General features: G+C 44.5%; 1 protein-coding gene across 1 annotated transcript in view; it reads left to right on the forward strand.

Annotated features, from left to right (window-relative positions):
• The window catches only part of LOC126298262 (voltage-dependent calcium channel gamma-7 subunit-like), a 179,031-nt gene that overhangs the window by 90,518 nt on the left and 66,308 nt on the right, over positions 1-22,205 (forward strand). The window contains exon 3 of the mRNA XM_049989564.1: positions 11,543-11,660. Within this exon, the coding sequence (XP_049845521.1) occupies positions 11,543-11,660 (118 nt within the window). The remainder of the gene's footprint in view (positions 1-11,542; positions 11,661-22,205) is intronic.

The raw sequence follows: 22,205 nt of genomic DNA on the forward strand, positions 1-22,205 counted from the left end.
TGGGCATTGAGTACATGTCCCAAGTATGGCAAGTCCCGAGCAAAAAACACACATTTGTCCTTCCGCAAGCGAAGACCATTTTGTCGCAAGACCTGAAATAATGTTCTGAGATTGGCCAAATGTTCTTCTTCCGTCTTTCCAGAGATCACAATATCGTCCAGATAATTTGCTGCAGTAGGGACCGACGCACAAACAGTTTGTAGATATTGCTGAAACAATGCAGGGGCGGATGCACACCCAAATGGCAGTCGTTTGAATTGATACAACCCAAGGTGCGTGTTAACCACCAAAACGCCCTGGGATTCTTCGTCCACCGGTATTTGCAAGTACGCATCTGCGAGGTCCAACTTGGAAAAATATTTAGCCGGGCACAGTTTCTCAAAAAGATCTTCCGGGCGAGGTAAAGGAAAAGTTGCAATCACTAGTTGTGGATTCACTGTAGCCTTGAAGTCCACACAAAGTCTCAATTTTCCGGAAGGTTTTGGCAAAATTACCAAGGGTGTTGCCCAGAGAGAAGCCTGCCCACGCTCAATTACACCTTGTGATTCCAAATCGTGTAAAGTTTTTGCGACCTCATCACGCAATGCGTGGGGAACATTGCGCGCTCTGAAAAATTTCGGTTGAGCGTTTACTTTCAGTTCCAAATGTGCTTTATAGTTCTTAGCTCAACCGAGGCCCGGTGCAAAAATGTCTGCAAATCCTTCAAATAGACGAGAAACACTGTCTGAAGGCACAGCCTGGTTCACTGATAGGACCTTATTTACTATAGACAAGTTAAACAACTGAAATAAATCGAAACCAAACAAGTTCACTGCAGAAGAACGAAGGACGTAAAATGACACAAGTTTTGTTTGTCCTTTCTATGTTGCAAGAAGGCTGCACTGTCCTAACACAGGGATACCTTGACCTGAATAACAACGTAACTTAACATTTGCGGCACGCAACGGAGGTGTGCCCAGCAGTTAGTAAGTGTCTTGATTGATCAGTGAAACTGCAGCTCCGGTATCGAGCTGGAATGGTATCACTTTGCCGTTAATGTCCACGTCAAGAAAACGTTTATTGTCCTGCTGACGACAAGAGCGACTGTCTCGTGCAACGTGAAATGACACTGGTACAGAATCACTTGCGACTTGACGGGAGTTCCGGCCATGTCGACGCACACTATTTTTGGGACGAACACAGTCATTGTTAGAGAGAGTGGCACTGCGCGGAGTGGAATGAACTACATGAATTTCCATGGGCGAAGTATCGCGAGCCTGAGTATCCTTGGTTCGATTCCGATTCCGGCTCGAAGCAAAGGGCCTGGAACGGGTTTGAGCTTCCGATCGAAGCTTTTTCTGGCAAACACTCTGAACATGTCCTTATTTATTACAATAAAAGCAAATAGCTTGGCGTGACGGGCAATTCTCACGCGAATGTTTAGTAGCACACCGCGGGCATGATTTGATCACTGCACTGGCTTGCCTGCGCGGCACACGTGGCTGAGAGCCTGGCGGCAGCGGCGCGGCCGGGCGCGAGGGCTGTTTACTGCTCCGTGCAGCTCGTCCGGCGGGCCGGTTAACCTGACACACTGCTGGCGAAGTTTCAAATGATTCCTGAGCAAAGTGTGTCCTGCCTATCCAATATGTCCATCACTTGTTGAAGGGAGGGATTTACCAGTTTCAAAATCTGTTCCCATATACGAACATCAGAAACGTTCTGTGCAATTGCATCACGTACCATAGTATCTGAATAAGGGAGTCCACATTGACACTCAAAAGTACAATCCCTAGTAAGGCCTTGCAAGGTTGCAACCCACTCCCGATTAGTCTGACCTGCCGTACGTTTTGTACGAAAGAAGTTATACCTTTTCGCAACTGCATTGACTGATTCTTTGAAGTATGCATCTAATGCAGACAAAATTTCCTCGTAGGACAGAGTTGCTACATCGGGAAAATAATTTGACTATCACACGGTACGTATTCACGCCGACGGATGAAAGGAGAAAAGGCTGCCGCTCGTTACCTTGAATTCTGGAGGCGGCGAGATGGAATCCAAATTGGCGTGGCCACTCCGTCCAGCTTTCCAGTGCAGCATCAAAAGGTCGAAAAGTAGGTGCAACAGCGTGTTGGTGCTGCGTTTGCGGTGAAGCGGCTGCTGCCGCATCGTTTTGCATTGGACGTTGACCCTGGACGAGCTGTCCAAGGACATCCAGTAAGCCCTGCGTCTGCTGATTCCGTAAGCGATAAAATTCGGACAGTGCATCTGGAGATTGTGGCGAAGCCATTACACAAGAAAATCAGGGCAATTTAGATAAGAGTACTTTTACTTTCGTCGCCAATGTTGTGGTTGGCAGGAGAGCCAACACCGTATTTCTAAAGGAGGCCGAAATGCACGCGTTTCAGCTCACGCAGGCTGGCGTGAGGTCTGGAACATGACAAGGGAATTAGAATGGAGAAAAACGGACGTAGATGGTGGAATACTTAACTTTAATTCATTAATGATTAACGTCGGTCTGGACGGTACATATTTCACAATATCAATAGTACAGATAATGGCGCCTTGCTAGGTCGTACCAAATAACGTAGCTGAAAGCTATGCTAACTATCGTCTCGGCAAATGAGAGCGTAGAAGTCAGTGAACCATCGCTAGCAAAGTCGGCTGTACAACTGGGGCGAGTGATAGGAAGTGTCTCTAGACCTACCGTGTGGCGCTGCTCGGTCTGCAATCACTGATAGTGGCGACACGCGGGTCCGACGTATAGTAACGGATCGCGGCCGATTTAAAGGCTACCACCTAGCAAGCGTGGTGTCTGGCGGTGACACCACATAACTAACCTAAGGACCTCACACACATCAGTGCCCGAGGCAGGATTCGAACCTGCGACCGTAGCGGTCGCGCGGTTCCAGACTGTGGCGCCTAGAACCGTTCGACCACCTCGGCCGGCCTAATGTTTTGTAAATCATAATACATAATATTAAATAAGAGAAGGAAATAGAAAGTCACATGTTTTAAAATGTATCTGACATTTAAGAAATTATTATGATAGGGGTCATTTTGACACTTTCCGCTGTTCTAGTGTTACTCCAATACGCAAATCTTGCTTGTGTATTTGCAGTAGTAACTTCTTTTTACAGTTGCAGTTTATATGTTTCCTTTATAGGACGTGTGTAAGAAACAGAGTCCGCAGCTCGTGGTCATGCGGTAGCATTCTCGCTTCCCGCGCCCGGGTACCCGGGTTCGATTCCCGGCGGGGTCAGGGATTTTGTCTGCCTCGTGATGACTGGGTGTTGTGTGATGTCCTTAGGTTAGTTAGGTTTAAGTAGTTCTAAGTTCTAGGGGTCTGGTGACCATAGATGTTAAGTCCCATAGTGTTCAGAGCCATTTGAACCATTTTTAAGAAACGGAAAAAAAATGGAGTTCATTGTGGTTATGATTATACTTCCGTTACATTAGCCACTGTAGACGGAAAACTGTTTACCGTATGTGTGCTCATCTTCATAGAAATGATGTTCAGACTGTGCGCTGCAGGATTTGCGTTGTTAGTAGTGTTAGCGTCACGACTTGCTGTTAGGCACCGGTACTGGTACGGCGACGTAGGTCGGAAACATCGGCGTCTGTGTGCACTATAGTTGCAGGTAGTCAACATGCGTCTGGACCGGTGATCAGGGGTTTACTCGTAAAGTTGCCTTACTAAAACTACAGCAGCAGCGCTGCTGCTCTTCGCTAGTATCGACGCGTCAAAGGAATACGGTGAGGCCCTCTTCCGTCACCGAAGTTGAAGAACATGACTGGGAAGTTCGAATTAACTGGAGATTTGGGAATTGCACCTGTGAGAGGCCGACGGTTGATACGCTACAAATTGTTGAAGAAGCAACTGTTGCCGTGTCTGGGAATGCTGAACGCAATGTGCGATCTCTAAGCAGTGCACGAGCTCTGTCACGACAACTAAAACCCCATGGCCCACCATTGTTTCGGGCAGCACTACAGCAACCTCTGGTGGAGTTCCAGAGTGTTATGGAAGCAGATGATCGTCACATTGACAACAGTTGGTACCTGGAACGTAAACATGGCACCCAGTTAGCAAAGGTTTCACTCTTAATTGGAAGTTAAAATGTGTTGCTGTCAGTGCTTTATTTGTTATCTCGCTTCCTCGTGTACTTACAAACGTTTCCAAAAAGTTTCATTGTGCTATAATCACTCGTATGTCATTGGAGCCCTCTGAAGTAGCGGTAGTATTGCGTGTTCTGCTCATAATGCCATATCAGCATTTAAAATAAATATTATCGAGATCCGAGAAGAAACTGACATCACCGGTGCTAATGAACCTGCTGACTGCTCATTGAAGAAAAGGAGGTTGGACAAGGCTGAGTGGAAAAGAGAAGGAAAGGAGTTTCTCAGGTCGTCTTGTATTGTGATCATATTTTCTTCCAAAAAAGTTGCACTTGTACTGTTCTAATTTTACTGAAGATACCTCAAAGGAAGTGTGTTCAGTGTATAAGTTTTTGGATAAGGTGAAACTATGTCGTGAACTATCTTCTATCCACCTAGCGCAAGAACTTGAATCAATGTCTGGTGCTGTTAGTCTAGCAAAGTTTATGATAATCAAGAACCTACAGAAGACGTTCACTAAATGCTCTAAACTGCTGAAGGTAAGAATAAAATCATTCTTACCCTGAGCCAAGATAGATTGTCGGTCTTGGCTATACTTTCCATTGAAAGAGATCTCGTGAGGAGATGGCAGACTTCAATCAGCGGGCGACTGGCAAGTTACCATCAATAAGCCATCACAACAGCGTACTACGAACTACTATTCTGTACTACACGTGCGTGTAAAAAACTTTCCGATTGGAGTAATGGACTTAATTCTCATGTGAATGTCCCAATACTTAAAGTTCATGTGATTTGATTATCGCGAAACGGGAACAAGAGTGCAGTGCGTCGAGATGGTATCTGACAAGCATCGTCAAGGCTAGTGAGATCTCTGCGCACGTGTTGTCTGGCGATTTGAGACAGGCGTGAGGAGGACAACGTCTTGCGAAATGCGCTCAGTGTAGAGCTGCCGGCAGCGTGACATCCTAGTTCTGTACAGTCTATGTTAATTTACAGGAACGTGTCGAGCTGCGGTGCTGACATAAACATGGGTGCAGGACGCGCGTTATTCCGGGATTCCGAGGGGGGGGGGGGGGTGATGATAATTTTTCTTACCCATCTGAAGGGTCGTCTACAATGGGTAGCCCAGCTACACAGCTAGCAGTTTTGGCGAGCGAGAAGTGGTCATTACACCGACAACGCGTTTCCTATGGATTTGGAGGGAGCGCCACGCGACTTTGCGAATCGTGATGTAGATACATGGCACTCTCCTCTGCTACAGGTATCACTTTTCTAAGCGAGTACACAAAAGAAGGACTGTTTTGATGCTTTGTCGTGATTACAGGCAACACATTGACTCTTTGGTGGGTAGTAAAATTTTTTATTTCTTTCCAGAGCACGTTATAGTGGTTGCACGTCCCAAATGGCGTTAAAGGCAGGCATACAATCACTCAAAAAGAGATGTGTTACCTTATATCAGGTAGCCAGTTCAACCAATTCTCTTTACTATTGCTTTTTTGTCTTTTCCACCAATTTTTACCCTTGGTCACACTTGGCGACGGCGACATATGGACCAGCTAACAGACATTTTCAGTGCATCCTCGGTGTAGTAGTATAAAATGTTCTTCCTCGTATGTGTAGGGTAAATGCTGTAGTTTCAAATCGAAGCATAACATCACAAAAACTCTAGTATATACTGCAAGTCGTGATACAAGAGTGTCTTGGTTTCCTCATTACATCTACAACTACATTTACATCATCATAATACTCCGCAAGCCACCTAACGGTGTGGGGCAGAGGGTACTTCTTATATCACTAACTAATCCCTGCTTTCCTGTTCCACATGCACATGGCGCGTGGGAAGAATTTGCGCCGGTAAATTTCTGTATTAATTCTAATTTTTTGAATTTTCTCATCGTGGTCATTTTCCGACATGTAAGCTTGAAGAAGTAATATATTGTCCGAATTTTCCATAAAAGTTCTCACTCGTAATTTAAATAATAAACCTCTTCTTCTATCATAACGCCTCTCTTGTAACGTCTGCTACTGGAGTTTGTTGAGCATCTTTGTAGCGCTGTCACCCGACTAAATGATCCCGTGACGGAACGCGCCGCTCTTCGTTGGATCTTCTCTATCTCTTCTATCAGTCCTATCTGGTAAGGATTCCATACTAATGAACAATACCCATGAATCAGTAGAGCGAGCGCCTTATAAGCCATTTCTATGGTGTCCGGCGGTTGGCAGGAAAGAAATAACGATCAAATTTGAACACATGCTATGTATCTAAAACGCCTTCTTGGCGTGCACTGATTTCCAAACTCAAGAATAACAAGATACATAATACTTCTTGTGGTGACAAAATCCAGATAAAAGTTAAGACACAATGAAGAGAAATTATAACAACCAAAATACTACACTACACTATTCCAAAGTGGCGTTACACCCAACAAAATTCAAATTTCTACAGAAGATTAATGCAAGTGTCTGCTGGTTTAGAGCCAGTGTAGGTATTGGCCGGCGCTGTCCTAGCTGTAGGTACACTTTGCCGGTCTTACTCTCATGACATGCTTATAATATCGATTCTGCGGTGTACTAAACTTGGTAACATTAGTTCCAGTTGATGGATCTCTGTCACATGGCCTTCCACGAAGTAGTGCTATGTTTATGTGGAAGGTCTGTTAATGTTTACATTCACTGGGGATGTTTTGATATGAGCTCTTGAAGGGAGGTCGGCAGCAAACCTTGCTTGTCTGTTGTGCGGGCCCCCTAACAGATAAGGGGCCACTACGACATTTCTCCCCCTGCAAGAAGAATGCACACCACCACAAACGTCCATAGGACTAGGGAAATCCTGGTCGACATCCATAGGTTTGTGGCCATCGGGGGCTGGAAGCGACAATGCAGCAGGGGCAGCTGGTGGCAGAGGCAGCGGCTGAGGCAGAGGTGGAAATGGATGTTCCATCACAGGACCACCGTCAACAGGCTCTGGCAGCTCCCATGGGATGTGTTGGTCAACCAGATGGGGTGGAGCTGGCTGAGGTGCCGGCAGGTAGCATAAGCATCAGCCCCCAAGAGAGATTCCATTGCCTGGCCACAGAGCTTTGTGGTGATTGCAGGCACCCAGCACACCCGTGGATGAGAGAATATCCATGCCCAGACCTCCTGTCCAATGCGGAATGTGTGCACTGGAGTGCTCGTTGGAGGATGAGAAGTCTTGGGAATAAGGAAGATAAGGGATAGTGGAATGGTCGACCATAAAGGATCTCTGCTGGACTTTTACCAGCATGCAGGCCAGTGCAATATGTAGCCAAAAAAAGAAGCAGGACCTCCTGCGGCGGGAAATGACTCAGCAGCTTACCAAGTTGGGTCTTGATCATCTGCACAAAACATTCTGCCTGGCCATTTGACGCAGGGTGAAATGGGGTGGAGTGGACAAGGGAAATACCATTGGCAGCGCAGAATTGCCTAAACTCAATCAAAGTAAACTGTACCATTATCTGTAACGATTGTTTTGGGGAATCCCTCGACAGCAAAGAAGCACTGGAGAATTTTGATAGTCTCAGCAGTGTCAGTCTCATCATGCGGGATACGTAAGGGAGTCCTGATGGGGAGTCAATCAGGATGAGCCAATGGGATCCATAAAATGTCCCTGCAAAATCCAGGTGGGGGCATTACCATGGAGCAGCTGCATCTGGCCGCAAAAATTACTGGCATGGGAGTTGTTGCCTGACATGTTTGGCATGTGGTGCAGGCTGACATGAGGGAGGCAATGTCTTTATCCAATCTGTACCAATGAAGGTGTTGGCTGACCAGCTGTTTGGTGAGGACGATTCCCCAATGGCCAGTGTGGAGAAAGTCAAGGAGACGGCGATTCAGTGCATGTGGTATGACCACCTGGAGAATGTCTGGATCATTAATTAAAAGGATGACGCCACTGCTAAAAAGAGACTGTGATGATGATCCCAAAAACGCTGGACTTTTGCATCATGGACTCCGTGAAGGCTGTTCAGCCAACCCACAGTGATATATGATGGCAGGGAGCTTGCAGTGTCTGATCCTGAGTGGTGGCCCACCAGACTGCATCAGCATTCAATGGAAGCCTGTCCAGAGTTGCGTCCATGTTCGGTTCCACATTGGAACAAACGAAGGGGGAGATGTCAAGCTCATGGTCCGCTCTGACAGGCAGCCAGGAAAGGAAATCGGCGTTTTCATGCCTTTCAGAGGTGTGATAGACAATATGAAAGTCGAATGTCGCCAGGAAGAGTGTCCAACACCGGAGGGGGCACATTGTCCAGGTGAGCGCTGCAGCACCCGAGTGAAACAAAGAAACTAAAGGTTGTGGTCAGTCTACAGAGTGAAATGGCGACCACACACGAAATCGCAGAAATTTGTTAGTGTGGAGAACAGCGCCAAAGCTTCCTTTTCAGTTTAACTATATTTGGTTTGAGCATCGATCATTTTTTTGGATTCGAAGGACACCGGCCTCCCAATGCCATTGACCACATGCGAGGAGACCACACCCAGGGTCGTAAGCAGCCCAGACAAGGAGATGAGGAGAGAGCTGACTTGAGACTTGTCAAAGCTTGCTCACGCATCACATCCAAACCCAATCCACATCCTTGTGCAACAACCCAGTCAGGGGAGCCAAATTCTCGGCGGTGTGGGGTATTAAACACCGATTATAGTTAATTTGACCGAGGATGGATTGCAGTTGCTCAATGTTGGTGGGAGGAGGCAGGTTTTGAATCACCTCGATATACTCCTTAGAGGTGTGGACACCGCGAGCATCAATTGTGAACCCAAGTAAACTGAGCTCACTCGCAAAAAAAGTCACTCTTTTCTTTCCAGCAATGCAGGTTGCCCTTGGAAAAAACCTGAAACAGCCTAACCAACTTGTCCGTGAGGTCCACCGCGGACAAGACACCAATGATGACATCGTCCAGATAATTTGCCGCACTGGGCACCTGACTTGTGAGGTGCTCTAAATAACATTGGAAAGTGGTGGGGACGCTGGCAATGCCAAATGGGAAGCGGTTGTACCGGAAAAGAACGCATGGGGTATTGATCACTTCGATCTGCTGCAATTCCTCATCCAACGGCAGCTACAAATAAGCAACGAGCAAATAAATTTTGGCAAAAAATGTTGAACCTACAAGACGTGTGAGTATGTCATCCGACAGGCTAAAGCCAGATAAAAGTTACAACACAGTAGTGCCATGTTTATGCGGATGGTCTGTTGATGTTTACATTCACTGGTGATGTTATGATATGAGCTCCTGTAGGTAGGTCAGCAGCCCACCTTGCTTGTCTGTTGTGCAGGCTTTATAACTGATAAGGGGCCGCTACGACAATGGTTGTTACTCTCAGTCGTCATGTACGTGCCTCTTCAAGGAGTTAGGTATTTTATCTGTACCACCACAATTCATATATTCGCCAATGAAATTCGTAATATACAGGGTGAGTCACTAAATATTGCCACCAAGAATAGCTCTGAAATGCTGAAAAGTTTGTGGGACAATGGGGGCGGTAATATACATTGGTATTTTGTTGCTAGGTGGGGTCGCTTCAGAAATATGAAGGTCAGCTTTGTTGTTTTTTTAAAATGGGATGCTATAGTTTGGTACCTATTTTCTGATAGCGGCTATCGAGACGAATTCAATGATGTGTAACAGTAAGGTCTTTGAAGATCAACGAAGGTCACAAAGGTGGTATGAACGTCCATTTACTTGGACATTGACAGTTGGCACAACGCTAGGACAAATGCCTCAGTCGGAGAGGCCACTATCTAGAGAAGTAGCTGGAATGTATAGCTCACTGATGCAAATGAAAAATTTTTGGTTTTCGTTGTGGTTTCCACTTCGTGACCGATGGGACCTTACTTTCTGTATAGCCTTCGTATAAGCACTGGAAAGCATTCACAGTGCGATGCGTTTCCGTTAGTCACCACTGTGCTTGTTTGCTGTAATATCACAGCCTGTTTCCGATAACGCCCAAGTGCAATAGCAACGTGGATGAATAGTACCGTGAGTGGCTGAATCAAGTTTGTTTATAAATAAGACAGCCTGTATTGTGTCGACATCTACTCTCGCGCAGTTCAAACAAATGGCTCTAAGCACTATGGGATCATCTGAGGTCATCAGTCCCCTAGACTCAGAACTACTTAAATCTGACTAACCTAAGGACATCACACACATCCTTGCCCGAAGCAGGATTCGAACCTGGGACCGTAGCAGCAGTGCGGTTGCGGACTGAAGCACCTGGAACAACTCGGTCACAGCGGCCGGCTCGTGCAGTTATTTTCAGTGCTATACACATATAAAGATAAATGGAAATAGGAATTAAAAGAAAGGCAATAACTCTGTAACGAGATTTTCGACATCCCAGGTTCCTCATACCAAAACACTTCGAAAACGTCCTCGAACAACCTCTGAAAAGTTGGTGAAGTTCTAATTCGCCATATATATGTGTTTCACATATTAAAATACCCTTTACATTAGTGCATCTCAATATCGTCACCCAGGAAGAAGCAAATCCAACATATTATCTGTAATAAATTAGTACTGAAATTTTATCAACAATTAGAATGCTGTCGAAATTATATCCTCAAAACAGGTTAGCTCATATTATTTTTTTTTTAATTTCGAGAATCACAGCTAAAATTTGTCAAACGCCAAAACACTCGACTGTGTGCACTTACCGTGTATTTAGTCACATAAAACTTAATAAATCTTTAAACCTAGCAATTAACAGCATTGGTGAAGATAGGTTTCTTCAAATTAATTTAAAACACTGCTCTACAGCGGTGGTGGTGGTGGTGGTTAGTGTTTAACGCCCCGTCGACAACAAGGTCATTAGAGACGGAGCGCAAGCTCGGGTTAGGGAAGGATTGGGAAGGAAATCGGCGGTGCCCTTTCAAAGGAACCATCCCGACATTTGCCTGAAACGATTTAGGGAAATCACGGAAAACCTAAATCAGGATGGCTGGAGACGTGATTGAACCGTCGTCCTCCCGAATGCGAATCCAGTGTGCTAGCCACTGCGCCACCTCGCTCGGTACGGCTCTTTAGATCTCGTTGTCTACACATCTGTATTTCCCAAACTGGTGTAAAGCATTGGGAATGAGAAGTAAACATTGGCAGGCTATTTTGTCATCGTGTAGAAAACGTTGTATAGGCTCTGTACTGCAAAATGTATTTTATTATTTGCAATGGTACACTCTCAGTTATACATCTGGATGCAAAAGGGATTGAATAATACTTCTGTGTTAAAATATTTTTATAGGGACATAGATCCAGTTTCACGTTTCCACTGTCTCTAATTATTCGAACATGTAAAAACAATACCAAACTGCGTTTATATTATCCAAGAACGCGATTTAAATTCTTGAATCTGGTCAGATATGGTCTTTAAATAGCTATGTGTATAATTAAGATATGGCTGCTGTTAATGTATGGGTGTGTTTTGATTGCAGCGGTGGCGTCGCCGGCGTGCTCGCTCGTTAAGTATTCGTCTTGGGACGAGGTGAAGCACTCCGACCTGGGCTTGTGGGCGCCGCTACACTTCACGCCCATCTTCGTCACGCGCATGAGGTGAGCCGAAATACTTAAAATTACTTCTTTCCTCCTTTCTTTAGCTTTTGTGCTAGCAACTCTGTGTTATTACCACATAACAAACATTTCAATAAGCAGTCGTGATGTCATTCTTATTACACAGAGTTTTTATCCTGATTGACAAACAGGAAGGAGGAGGATGTAGTAACACTACGTTTTAGAAAGCACGTCTGGTTGAATGCAAGCACAAATGCAAGGCTGGAATACTCTTCGAGAGAAGGAAAGCAACTGTCCACTTCAAAACCCTCATGCAGTAAATGAAATAAACTTTTTTTCCAAGTAGGGGAAAGTTTAACTTCCAACGTTTAACGAATACACTCCTGGAAATTGAAATAAGAACACCGTGAATTCATTGTCCCAGGAAGGGGAAACTTTATTGACACATTCCTGGGGTCAGATACATCACATGATCACACTGACAGAACCACAGGCACATAGACACAGGCAACAGAGCATGCACAATGTCGGCACTAGTACAGTGTATATTCACCTTTCGCAGCAATGCAGGCTGCTATTCTCCCACGGAGACGATCGTAGAGATGCTGGATGTAGTCCTGTGGAACGCCTTGCCATGCCATTTCCACCTGGCGCCTCAGTTGGACCAGCGTTCGTGCTGGACGTGCAGACAGCGTGAGACGACGCTTCATCCAGTCCCAAACATGCTCAATGGGGGACAGATCCGGAGATCTTGCTGGCCAGGGTAGTTGACTTACACCTTCTAGAGCACGTTGGGTGGCACGGGATACATGCGGATGTGCATTGTCCTGTTGGAACAGCAAGTTCCCTTGCCGGTCTAGGAATGGTAGAACGATGGGTTCGATGACGGTTTGGATGTACCGTGCACTATTCAGTGTCCCCTCGACGATCACCAGAGGTGTACGGCCAGTGTAGGAGATCGCTCCCCACACCATGATGCCGGGTGTTGGGCCTGTGTGCCTCGGTCGTATGCAGTCCTGATTGTGGCGCTCACCTGCACGGCGCCAAACACGCATACGACCATCATTGGCACCAAGGCAGAAGCGACTCTCATCGCTGAAGACGACACGTCTCCATTCTTCCCTCCATTCACGCCTGTCGCGACACCACTGGAGGCGGGCTGCACGATGTTGGGCCGTGAGCGGAAGACGGCCTAACGGTGTGCGGGACCGTAGCCCAGCTTCATGGAGACGGTTGCGAATGGTCCTCGCCGATACCCCAGGAGCAACAGTGTCCCTAATTTGCTGGGAAGTGGCGGTGCGGTCCCCTATGGCACTGCGTAGGATCCTACGGTCTTGGCGTGCATCCGTGCGTCGCTGCGGTCCGACGGGCACGTGCACCTTCCGCCGACCACTGGTGACAACATCGATGTACTGTGGAGACCTCACGCCCCACGTGTTGAGCAATTCGGCGGTACGTCCACCCGGCCTCCCGCATGCCCACTATACGCCCTCGCTCAAAGTCCGTCAACTCCACATACGGTTCACGTCCACGCTGTCGCGGCATGCTATCAGTGTTAAAGACTGCGATGGAGCTCCGTATGCCACGGCAAACTTGCTGACACTGACGGCGGCGGTGCACAAATGCTGCGCAGCTAGCGCCATTCGACGGCCAACACCGCGGTTCCTGGTGTGTCCGCTGTGCCGTGCGTGTGATCATTGCTTGTACAGCCCTCTCGCAGTGTCCGGAGCAAGTATGGTGGGTCTGACACACCGGTGTCAATGTGTTCTTTTTCCCATTTCCAGGAGTGTACATTTGTGGTAAGGTTCCTTTACAGCTTTTGGATACATTAATAATACTTAAATTTACACACATCACAGTTATAGTCAACTCGGCGATTATGTGTCTGGAGATCACATACATAATTTGAATCCAGTTCTCAAAATTTTCAACATACACAGACCTGTTCTGCATTTGAACTAGTATGTTTATTGTTTCCCACCAGAAAGAGGGCTTGCTTTCTTTTCGGTTTCGAACCGACAGGTTCATAATCAGCCGACTGTTTACGTTTAAATTTATATATAGCTTATTTAATACAAGCGATGTTAACTAACTGTCGTTGTGAAGAATGCTCCTTAGCGTGTTGATGCCCTACAACAAAAAGTTATCTAACGGAAAGTACTGCTTAAGCAAAATTGGACCTAGCACCTAATTAAAACAGCTAAAACAAGTTCCTAAGATAAGAACTGAGTCACTTTTGTGTTAGTTACATCAAGAAGCCTGCGTTGTTTATAACACAGCTGACTGCTTTTGCAGAAGTTCATACTTCGCCGAATAATGACCTTACTGTTCAGTGAAATGTGATCTCCTAGTTTACTATCCAGAATAATCTTCAGTTGACACGTTTCTGAAACGATGTCAGAATCCAAAGAATTTCTCTAAAAGATGGATGTTTAATGAACCACATTGTCTTCCCGATCGTCCCACGACAATAACAAATGGACACATAAAATAATAGGAACGTTAAAAATCTTTGTTCTTCGTATCACACGTCAAGAGCGTAAACATTATAGGTAAGTTCGGTGAAGAATTTACAGTGATAGACAAAAACGTCTGGAAATCTGTAATGACTGTAACGTAGTGTATGTCAGTGTGCGCAACCAGTGTCTGACAAAAATGTAACGTAAAGCATTATCTAGTGTTAAACGACGATGTTTCTCCTCAATAAAAACGCATTGTGAATCTGTAATGCCGTTTTAATAAAGATTCCCCAAATCTATGTACAGGATGTCCCTACTATCTCTTCGTCGTTTAGATCAACTGTAGAACACATATTTATCACAAGGCAAGTTGTTGTTTCTTCTTACTTTTTGTTATTTGTCGATTTCTTAGGTTTCATCTGCTTGATTTAACGACTAGTTTTCAAGATAACTTTATATCATTTATTTGATTGTAGAGTAAGAAAGTTTACTTAAAACTTGCTATTTTCACATTTCTTCCAAAAATAAAACATCAGACTACTGGTGCCTCTTTATTTTCAAGTTTACTTGTTTTCCCATGCTGCTCCAGTTTGGTATCTTTCCACAAAAAATGAATTGTTCGTTATTTCGGATTCGCAGGAAAAGAGGAAGAGATGCCTTCTAATTTGAAAAGTCGCAGAATGATATAAAATGGTTTTACTTTTTATTTTAAAAAAATATTGTTCGGACGTAACTTTATTATCTTTCACTTAATAATTAGTGCAATACTGCTGCACTGACTTTAATAATATTACCAATAAACTTGCATTTTCCTAAGAGTGTGAGGCGGATATGATGAGAAAACCACATATTTTTTTAAAAAAAACTTATTCTTCAATGAAGTGTCTCTTTTTACCCTTAAGCGGATAAGCAGACACAACCAGAAGTATATCTAGCTTTTATTCCTCGTTTTTCTTTTTTTTAATTTATTTATTACTGTGTTCCATAGAACTTATGCCTGTCTCCGTCGGATAACTAGATGTAGAGCGTTGACATCTTCGTTTACACGTCACTGTCTGTGAAGAATCTGTCTTAAGGAAATTGTCGCTCAGATCAAATTGTTTAAATACACCATTATTTTATTAGAAACGAGCAGTTCAGTCCCCAGAGTCATTATTTTTTAATTTGGCACCGATTCGTACTTCAATCTTTATGTATCTTTGTCTGTTGGTTCTGCTTCACGATTCAGTGTAAGGACTTTTAATGTTTGATTCAGAAGATTAAGATGACAGAATAATGTACAGGTTTATAAAATGATAGAGCGCAGCAATCAGTCGTCTTTTTTTTTTTTTTTTTTGCATGTTTTGTTACGCAGATTCAGATTTCGGCTTGTGCCTAGCCATTATCAATGCTAAAAATACAAGAAGTACATGGTCAGGTGATATAATAAAAAGTTACACCTCATGGCATAACCTACGTAGCTTATATATTAGATTACATACCACTATTTTTTGAAGTCGACGCATGTTAATTCCGTGTTGTTCGGGCGTCAGTCACTGTTCTTTGAATACTTCTGTATAAAGAAGGTAAGCTGTGTGGAGAACACATCGATTGGATGTATGGCGCCCCTTATATTAACTACGTATATAATCATTAAAGGAAAGTAAACAGCTTCAAATTTGCATAGGAATTACATAAAATAAAACATAAGTAAAATCCTTTACATTGCTGTCCGACTTATTTCACATTTGTCAGTAAACATAGAAAATTTAAGAAAATTTTCAGGTTCACTCCTTGTGAATCAGTTGTTTTATTCTTTAAACACAAATAACGCCAGATGGCTAAAACCATTTTTTAATTTTATTTATAAGACACAAGGACGCACATGCCATATGCAACTATTAGAATTGATCTGATTTAAATGTTTTTATTTTTGTATTATTTTTTCTTTATTTAAACATCATGACGGATATTTTGTTCCTTTTATTTCACTAAATAGTTCATTGATGGCGCCAAATGTCAGCAAGATGAGCCGGCCGCGGTGGTCTCGCGGTTCTAGGCGCTCAGTCCGGAACTGCGTGACTGCTACGGTCGCAGGTTCGAATCCTGCCTCGGGCATGGATGTGTGTGATGTCCTTAGGTTAGTCAGGTTTAAGTAGTTCTAAGTACTAGGGGACTGATGACCTCAGAAGTTAAGTCCCATAGTGCTCAGAGCCATTTACAGCAAGATGGATGGTTGGTGTGACTTGGCATTCCGTTACAGATGAAGAGAGCACTAGTCTCTGTGTCATTTCAAACAGATTTTACTTATAAATACAATAAAACCAATACACTGAATTGCTTTTATTAACAATGTACATGCTTATAAAAATGAGTACAAGGATAGCAACAATCTTTAGAAAGTACAATGTAACAGTGTCTTTTGGAACCAAAAATAACTTAGGATGTATTTTGCAATACTCTGTAGATGTAAAGCACATATTTCATGCATGTGGAGTTTATAAAATTGATTGCCCACACTGTAGGGTCTGTTATGATGGCCAAGCAGGAAAGAGGGTGGAAATTACGTATGGGGAACACGTCGTGTTAGTCAGAAGAGATAACAAGGAAAATTCGCGTATGGCTGCTCTCTTACTTACGACGAAACATAAAGTGCCGACTTTGACACCTAATGTGAGGTTGCTGCATAATGCGAGAAGGGCAAATTCCTCGACCTCCTAGAAGAGCTGGAGATTTTCTACTATCACAAGAATGCCGACAACAACCTGATTAATGATCAAGCCGTTACGAAAAATACGCTATTCTGGGAATTGTATGAAAACGTGTTGCTAGGAAACAATGTAAGGTTTCACTCACGGAAAATGGAGCAGGTCCTTCTTTTTCCTTTATTGGATTTCGATTCCCCCCGAAGGGGGCGGGCTAGCAGCAGCTTAGTACGCTGCTCTTCAGCCTACAGAATTTTTAAAACATAAGAAGATAAGAAACAATAAAAGCACGCGATAAAACGGAGATGTAAATTGTAAAATGGCGGAAAATTGTGGAAAGTTAAAAGATAAAACAAATGGTGGGTGATTATGATAACATACACAGGAAGCAGACAGGGAAAATAGTAGACAGACAATTAGAAAATAATGTGACAGTCTGGTTTCTGTTCGCAAGAGATATAAAAATCACACCCAGCTACAATATGACGTCTGTTTGCAACACTTCGGAAAAGATGCACAACACTTAACAATCACTGGAAACACTGCACTAAAAAGTCGGCACGAAGATGACATACCACAGGCAAGGGCAGATTGGGGGGGGGGGAGGGGTGGGGGACCTGGACAGATGAGGAGGAAAAGGGGGAGGAGAGAAAAACGAAAGGGTGGGTGGAACCGACGGAGGGAGAGGACTCAGAAGGGGGTGCAGAGTAAACGTGAGAGGGAATGGGGAAAGGAGAGGAATTAAACGCAAAAGGACTCGGGGGGGGGGGGGGGAGATAAGGGAAGCAGAGAGAGGGTAGATGGGGAAAAAACAGGATGGTAGGGGGGAAGGAAGAGGGAGCCTGGGGAAAGGACAGAGGAAAGGAGGGGGAGGTGAGGATCTGAGTTGATAGGAGGGATAAATGGAGGGAGAGAGGGCATCATCCAGGAGGAGGAGGTAACAGAAGCCACCTTGAGAAAGAAGATGAAGGGTGTAGAGATGGAGAGTAGGGGGGACACAACAGTGAAGGCATGGCAGAGGGCAGGGATTGGAGAGGAGCCACCAGATGATGAGGGGGATCAAGGTGGCGGGAGGTGTAGAGTATGGAGATATGTTCAAGGAATAGGAACAGATGGGGGAAAGGAATCAGGTCTTAGAGGATCCGCGTGGGGGACGGGAGGCCCATATGGAAGGCGAGGCAGAGGGCATGGCGCTTGAGGATCTGGAGGGACTTATAGAATTTGAGGGAGGGGGGGGGGGAGGAGGCGGTTCGGAGAGAAAGTCCAGCCATCTTGCCAATATGTAGCAGCCATTAGCACAATACTGTACAAGTACGATGGTTATAATATAGAACCTACAGAAGTTTCTCCATGGTACCTTAGCTTATTGTTAATAACAGCAATTCAGTGTATTGGTTTTACTGTATTTATAAGTAAAATCTCTTTGAAGTGACACAGAGACTAGTACTCTCTACATCTGTAATGAAATGCCAAGTCACACCAACCATCCATCTGGCTGACATTTGGCGCCATCAATGAACTATTCAGTAAAATATGAGGAACAACATATCCGTCATGATGTTTAAATAAAGAAAAAATAATACAAAGATACAAACATTTAAATCAGATCAATTCTAATAGTTTCACATGGCATGTGCCTCCTTGTGTCTTATAAATAAAATTTAAAAAAAGGTTTTAGGCATCTGACGTTACATATGTGTTTAAAGAATAAAACAACTGACTCACAAGGAGTGAACCTGAAAACTTTCTTATATTTTCTATGTTTACTGGCATACGCGAAATAAGTCGGACAGCAATGTAAAAAATATTACTTATGTTTTATTTATGTCATTCCCATGCAAATTTGAAGCTGTTTACATTCCTTTAAATGTTATATACGTAGTTCATATAGAGGGCGCCATACAACCAATAGATGTGTTCTGCACACAGCCTACCTTCTTTATACAGAAGTATTCAAAGAACTGTGACTGACGTCCGAACAACAGGGAATTAACATGCATCGACTTCAAAAAATAGTGGTATGTAATCTAATATATAAGCTACGTAGGTTATGCCATGAGGTGTAACTTTTTATTGTATCACCTGACCATGTACTTCTTGTATTTTTAGCCTTGATAATGGCTAGGCACTAAGCGAAATCTGGATCTGCGTAGTAAAACCTGCAAAGAAAAAAAAAGGAACGATTGATTGCTGCGCTCTATCATTTACAAAACACATAACAATAGCTGAGTGCACCCACTTTCCTAACTTAAGGTAACCCGATAATGTACAGGTATCATAAATGATTTTTCTGTTTGAGTAAAACCACATACAGGCTCTACATCTACATCCATACTTCGCAAGCGACCTAACGGTGTGTGGCGGAGGGTACCTTTAGTACCTCTATCGGTTCTCCCTTCTATTCCGGTGCCATATTGTTCGTGAACAGAAAGATTGTCGGTATGCCTCTGTGTGGGTTCTAATCTTTCCGATTTTGTCCTCGTGGTCTCATCGCGAGAAATACGTAAGAGAGAGCAATATACTACTTGACTCCTCGGTGAACAACTTCAACAAAAGCCCGTACCGAGCTACTGAGCGTCTCTCTTGCAGAGTCTTCCACTGGAGTTGCTCTGTCATCTCCGTAATGCTTTCGCGATTACTAAATGATCCTGTAACGAAGCGCTCTGCTCTCCGTTGGATCTTCTCTATCTCTTCTATCAACCCTATCTGGTACGGATCTCACACCAGTGAGCAGTATTCAAGCCGTGAGCTAACAAGTGTACTGTAACCTACTTCATTTGTTTTCGGATTGAATTTCCTTAGGATTCCTCTAATGAATCTCAGTCTGGCATCTGCTTTACCGACGATATATTTTACATGGTCATTCCATTTTAAACCACTCCAAGATAATTTATGGAATTAACTGCTTCCAGTTGCTGACCTGCTATATTCTAGCTAAATGATAAGGGATCTACCTTTCTGTGTATTCGCAGCACATTACGCTTGTCTACATTGAGATTCAATTCCATTCCCTGCACCATGCGTCAATTCGTTGCAGATCCTCCTGCATTTCGGTACAATTTTCCATTGTTACAACCTCTCGACATACTACAGCATCATCCACAAAGGCCTCAGTGAACTTCTGATGTTATCCGCAAGCTCATTTACATATATTGTGAATAGCGACAGTCCTACGACACTCCCCTACGGCACACCTGAAATCACTCTTACTTCGGAAGACTTCTCTCCATTGAGAATGACATGCTGCGCTCTGTTATCTAGGAACTCTTCAATCCAATCACAGAATTGGTCTGATAGTCCATATGCCCAACTTTCTTCATTAAACGACTGTGGGGAACTGTGTCTAACGCCTTGCGGAAGTCAAGAAACACGGCATCTACCTTTTTTAATATTTCTATTTACGGCTGAAATCACCGATTCTGTAACCACTTTATGATCGCTGATTCCCTGTTCTGCGTCAACTGTTTCAAATAGTTCGGGTCTGTTTGTCAGCAGAAAGTCTTTTTTATCGCCACGAGTCGGTTCTGTGTTTCACTGCTCGAGGTAGTTTTCTGATAATGCACTAAAAACAATTTCACTGGATTCTTTGTCCCTGCCACCCGTTATAAACGTTTGAGTCCCCCCCCCCCCCCTCTATATATGGTAAATTAAAATCTCCACCCAAAACTATAACATGGTCGAGAAATCTACTCGAAATATTTTTCAAATTTTCAAAAATGGTTCAAATGGCTCTGAGCACTATGGGACTTAACTTCTGATATCATCAGTCCCCTAGAACGTAGAACTACTTAAACCTAACTAACCTAAAGACATCACACACAACCATGCCCGAGGCAGGATTCGAACTTGCGACCGTAGCGGTCGCGCGGTTCTGGACTGTAGTGCCGATAACCTCTCGACCACTCCAGCCGGCTCCACATTTTCCTTCAGGTGTACTGCCACAACAGCTGCTGAGCCAGGGGGCTATAGAGTCATCTAATTACCATGTTTGAGCCTGCTTTAACTGAGACCTTCACCCAAATTATTTCACATTTCGGATCTCCGTCAATTTCCTTCGATAATATTGCACTTTGTATCGCTATAAACACGCCTTCTCCTTCACTGTCCAGCGGTCTCTGCGGTATACATTCCAATCTGAGCTTAGAATTTCATTGCTGTTTACATTTGGTTTCAGCCAACTTTCCGTCCCTAGTACTATGTGGGCATTCTGACCGTTTATTAATGAAAGCAGTTATGAGACCTTTCTATAGACGCCCCTGCAGTTTACTATTACCACATTAATATTGTCATTCCCTGTTGCGTTTTGCCTACTGCTACTTTGCTCCGTCTCAGGAGGCGTCTTGTCGGGCCTAGGGAGGGAATTCTCTAATCTAAAACACCCACATGTGCACTCTACACGTACTTCGCTACCCTTGTAGCTGCTTCCTGCGTCTAGTGCACGCCTGACCTATTCAAGGGGACCCTACATTTCTCCACCCGATAGCGAAGGTCGAGAAATTTGTAACCCAGATCTCCGCAGAATCGTCTGAGCCTCTGGTGTAAGCCTTCTACTCGGCTCCAAACCAGAGGACCGCGATCGGTTCTGGGAACGACACTACAAATAGTTACCTCAGATTCCACCCCACGAACGGGGTTTCCGCCTTCACCAACTCCGCCAACCGCCTGTATGAACTGAGGATGACCTCTGGACCCAGACGGCAGGAGTCATTGGTGCCGACATGAGCAACAATTTGCAGTCGGGTGCACCCAGTGCTCTCTATCGCCGCCGACGAGGCCTCCTCAACATTTCGGATGAGACCCCCAGCAAGCAGACAGATTGAACACTGGCCTTCTTCCCCGAACTTTCCGCTATTTCCCTAACGGTCTCCATCACCCACTTAACATTGGAGCTCCCAATCACTAATAAACCCCTCCCCCCGTGTGCATGCTCGGTTCTTGCTGAAGGAGCGGCCACATGTCCACTCACAGGCAGAGCGGGCGATGCCACACGTCCAGCCTCCACATTGACCCTCCACCTCGTGCGACGCGAACACCGTTGAACCCCCCACTCCCCTTGGGGAGAGGGTGGCCCAACAGCGCCCAGTACCCGCGAAGATGTCTCGACAACATGGACCTGGGGTGTACAATGCGACGCACCAGACTCCTTCCTCACTGCCGCTACACTCCGAGGCAGCATCCTGAAGACGGCTGACTGCCGCCCTCAACACGTTCAGCTGTTCGCGAACTGTTGCCAGCTCCTCCTGCGTCCGTACATAGCAGTCTTACATCCTATCCATCCTAAGAAATCAACAATTTACTGTAGAGAATTAAGTAATGAACTTTTAACTAGACTGCTAATTCACTAAAGGCGGCTGATAGCTGACAGAACTGTGGTTACTAGACACTTCTTGTTGGAAACAATCAAAATAACTACTAACTGTCTCTAGACTGTATTTAAAACAAAC

Source organism: Schistocerca gregaria, chromosome X (genome assembly GCF_023897955.1).
Source record: "Schistocerca gregaria isolate iqSchGreg1 chromosome X, iqSchGreg1.2, whole genome shotgun sequence".
NCBI classification, from domain to species: Eukaryota; Metazoa; Arthropoda; class Insecta; order Orthoptera; family Acrididae; genus Schistocerca; species Schistocerca gregaria.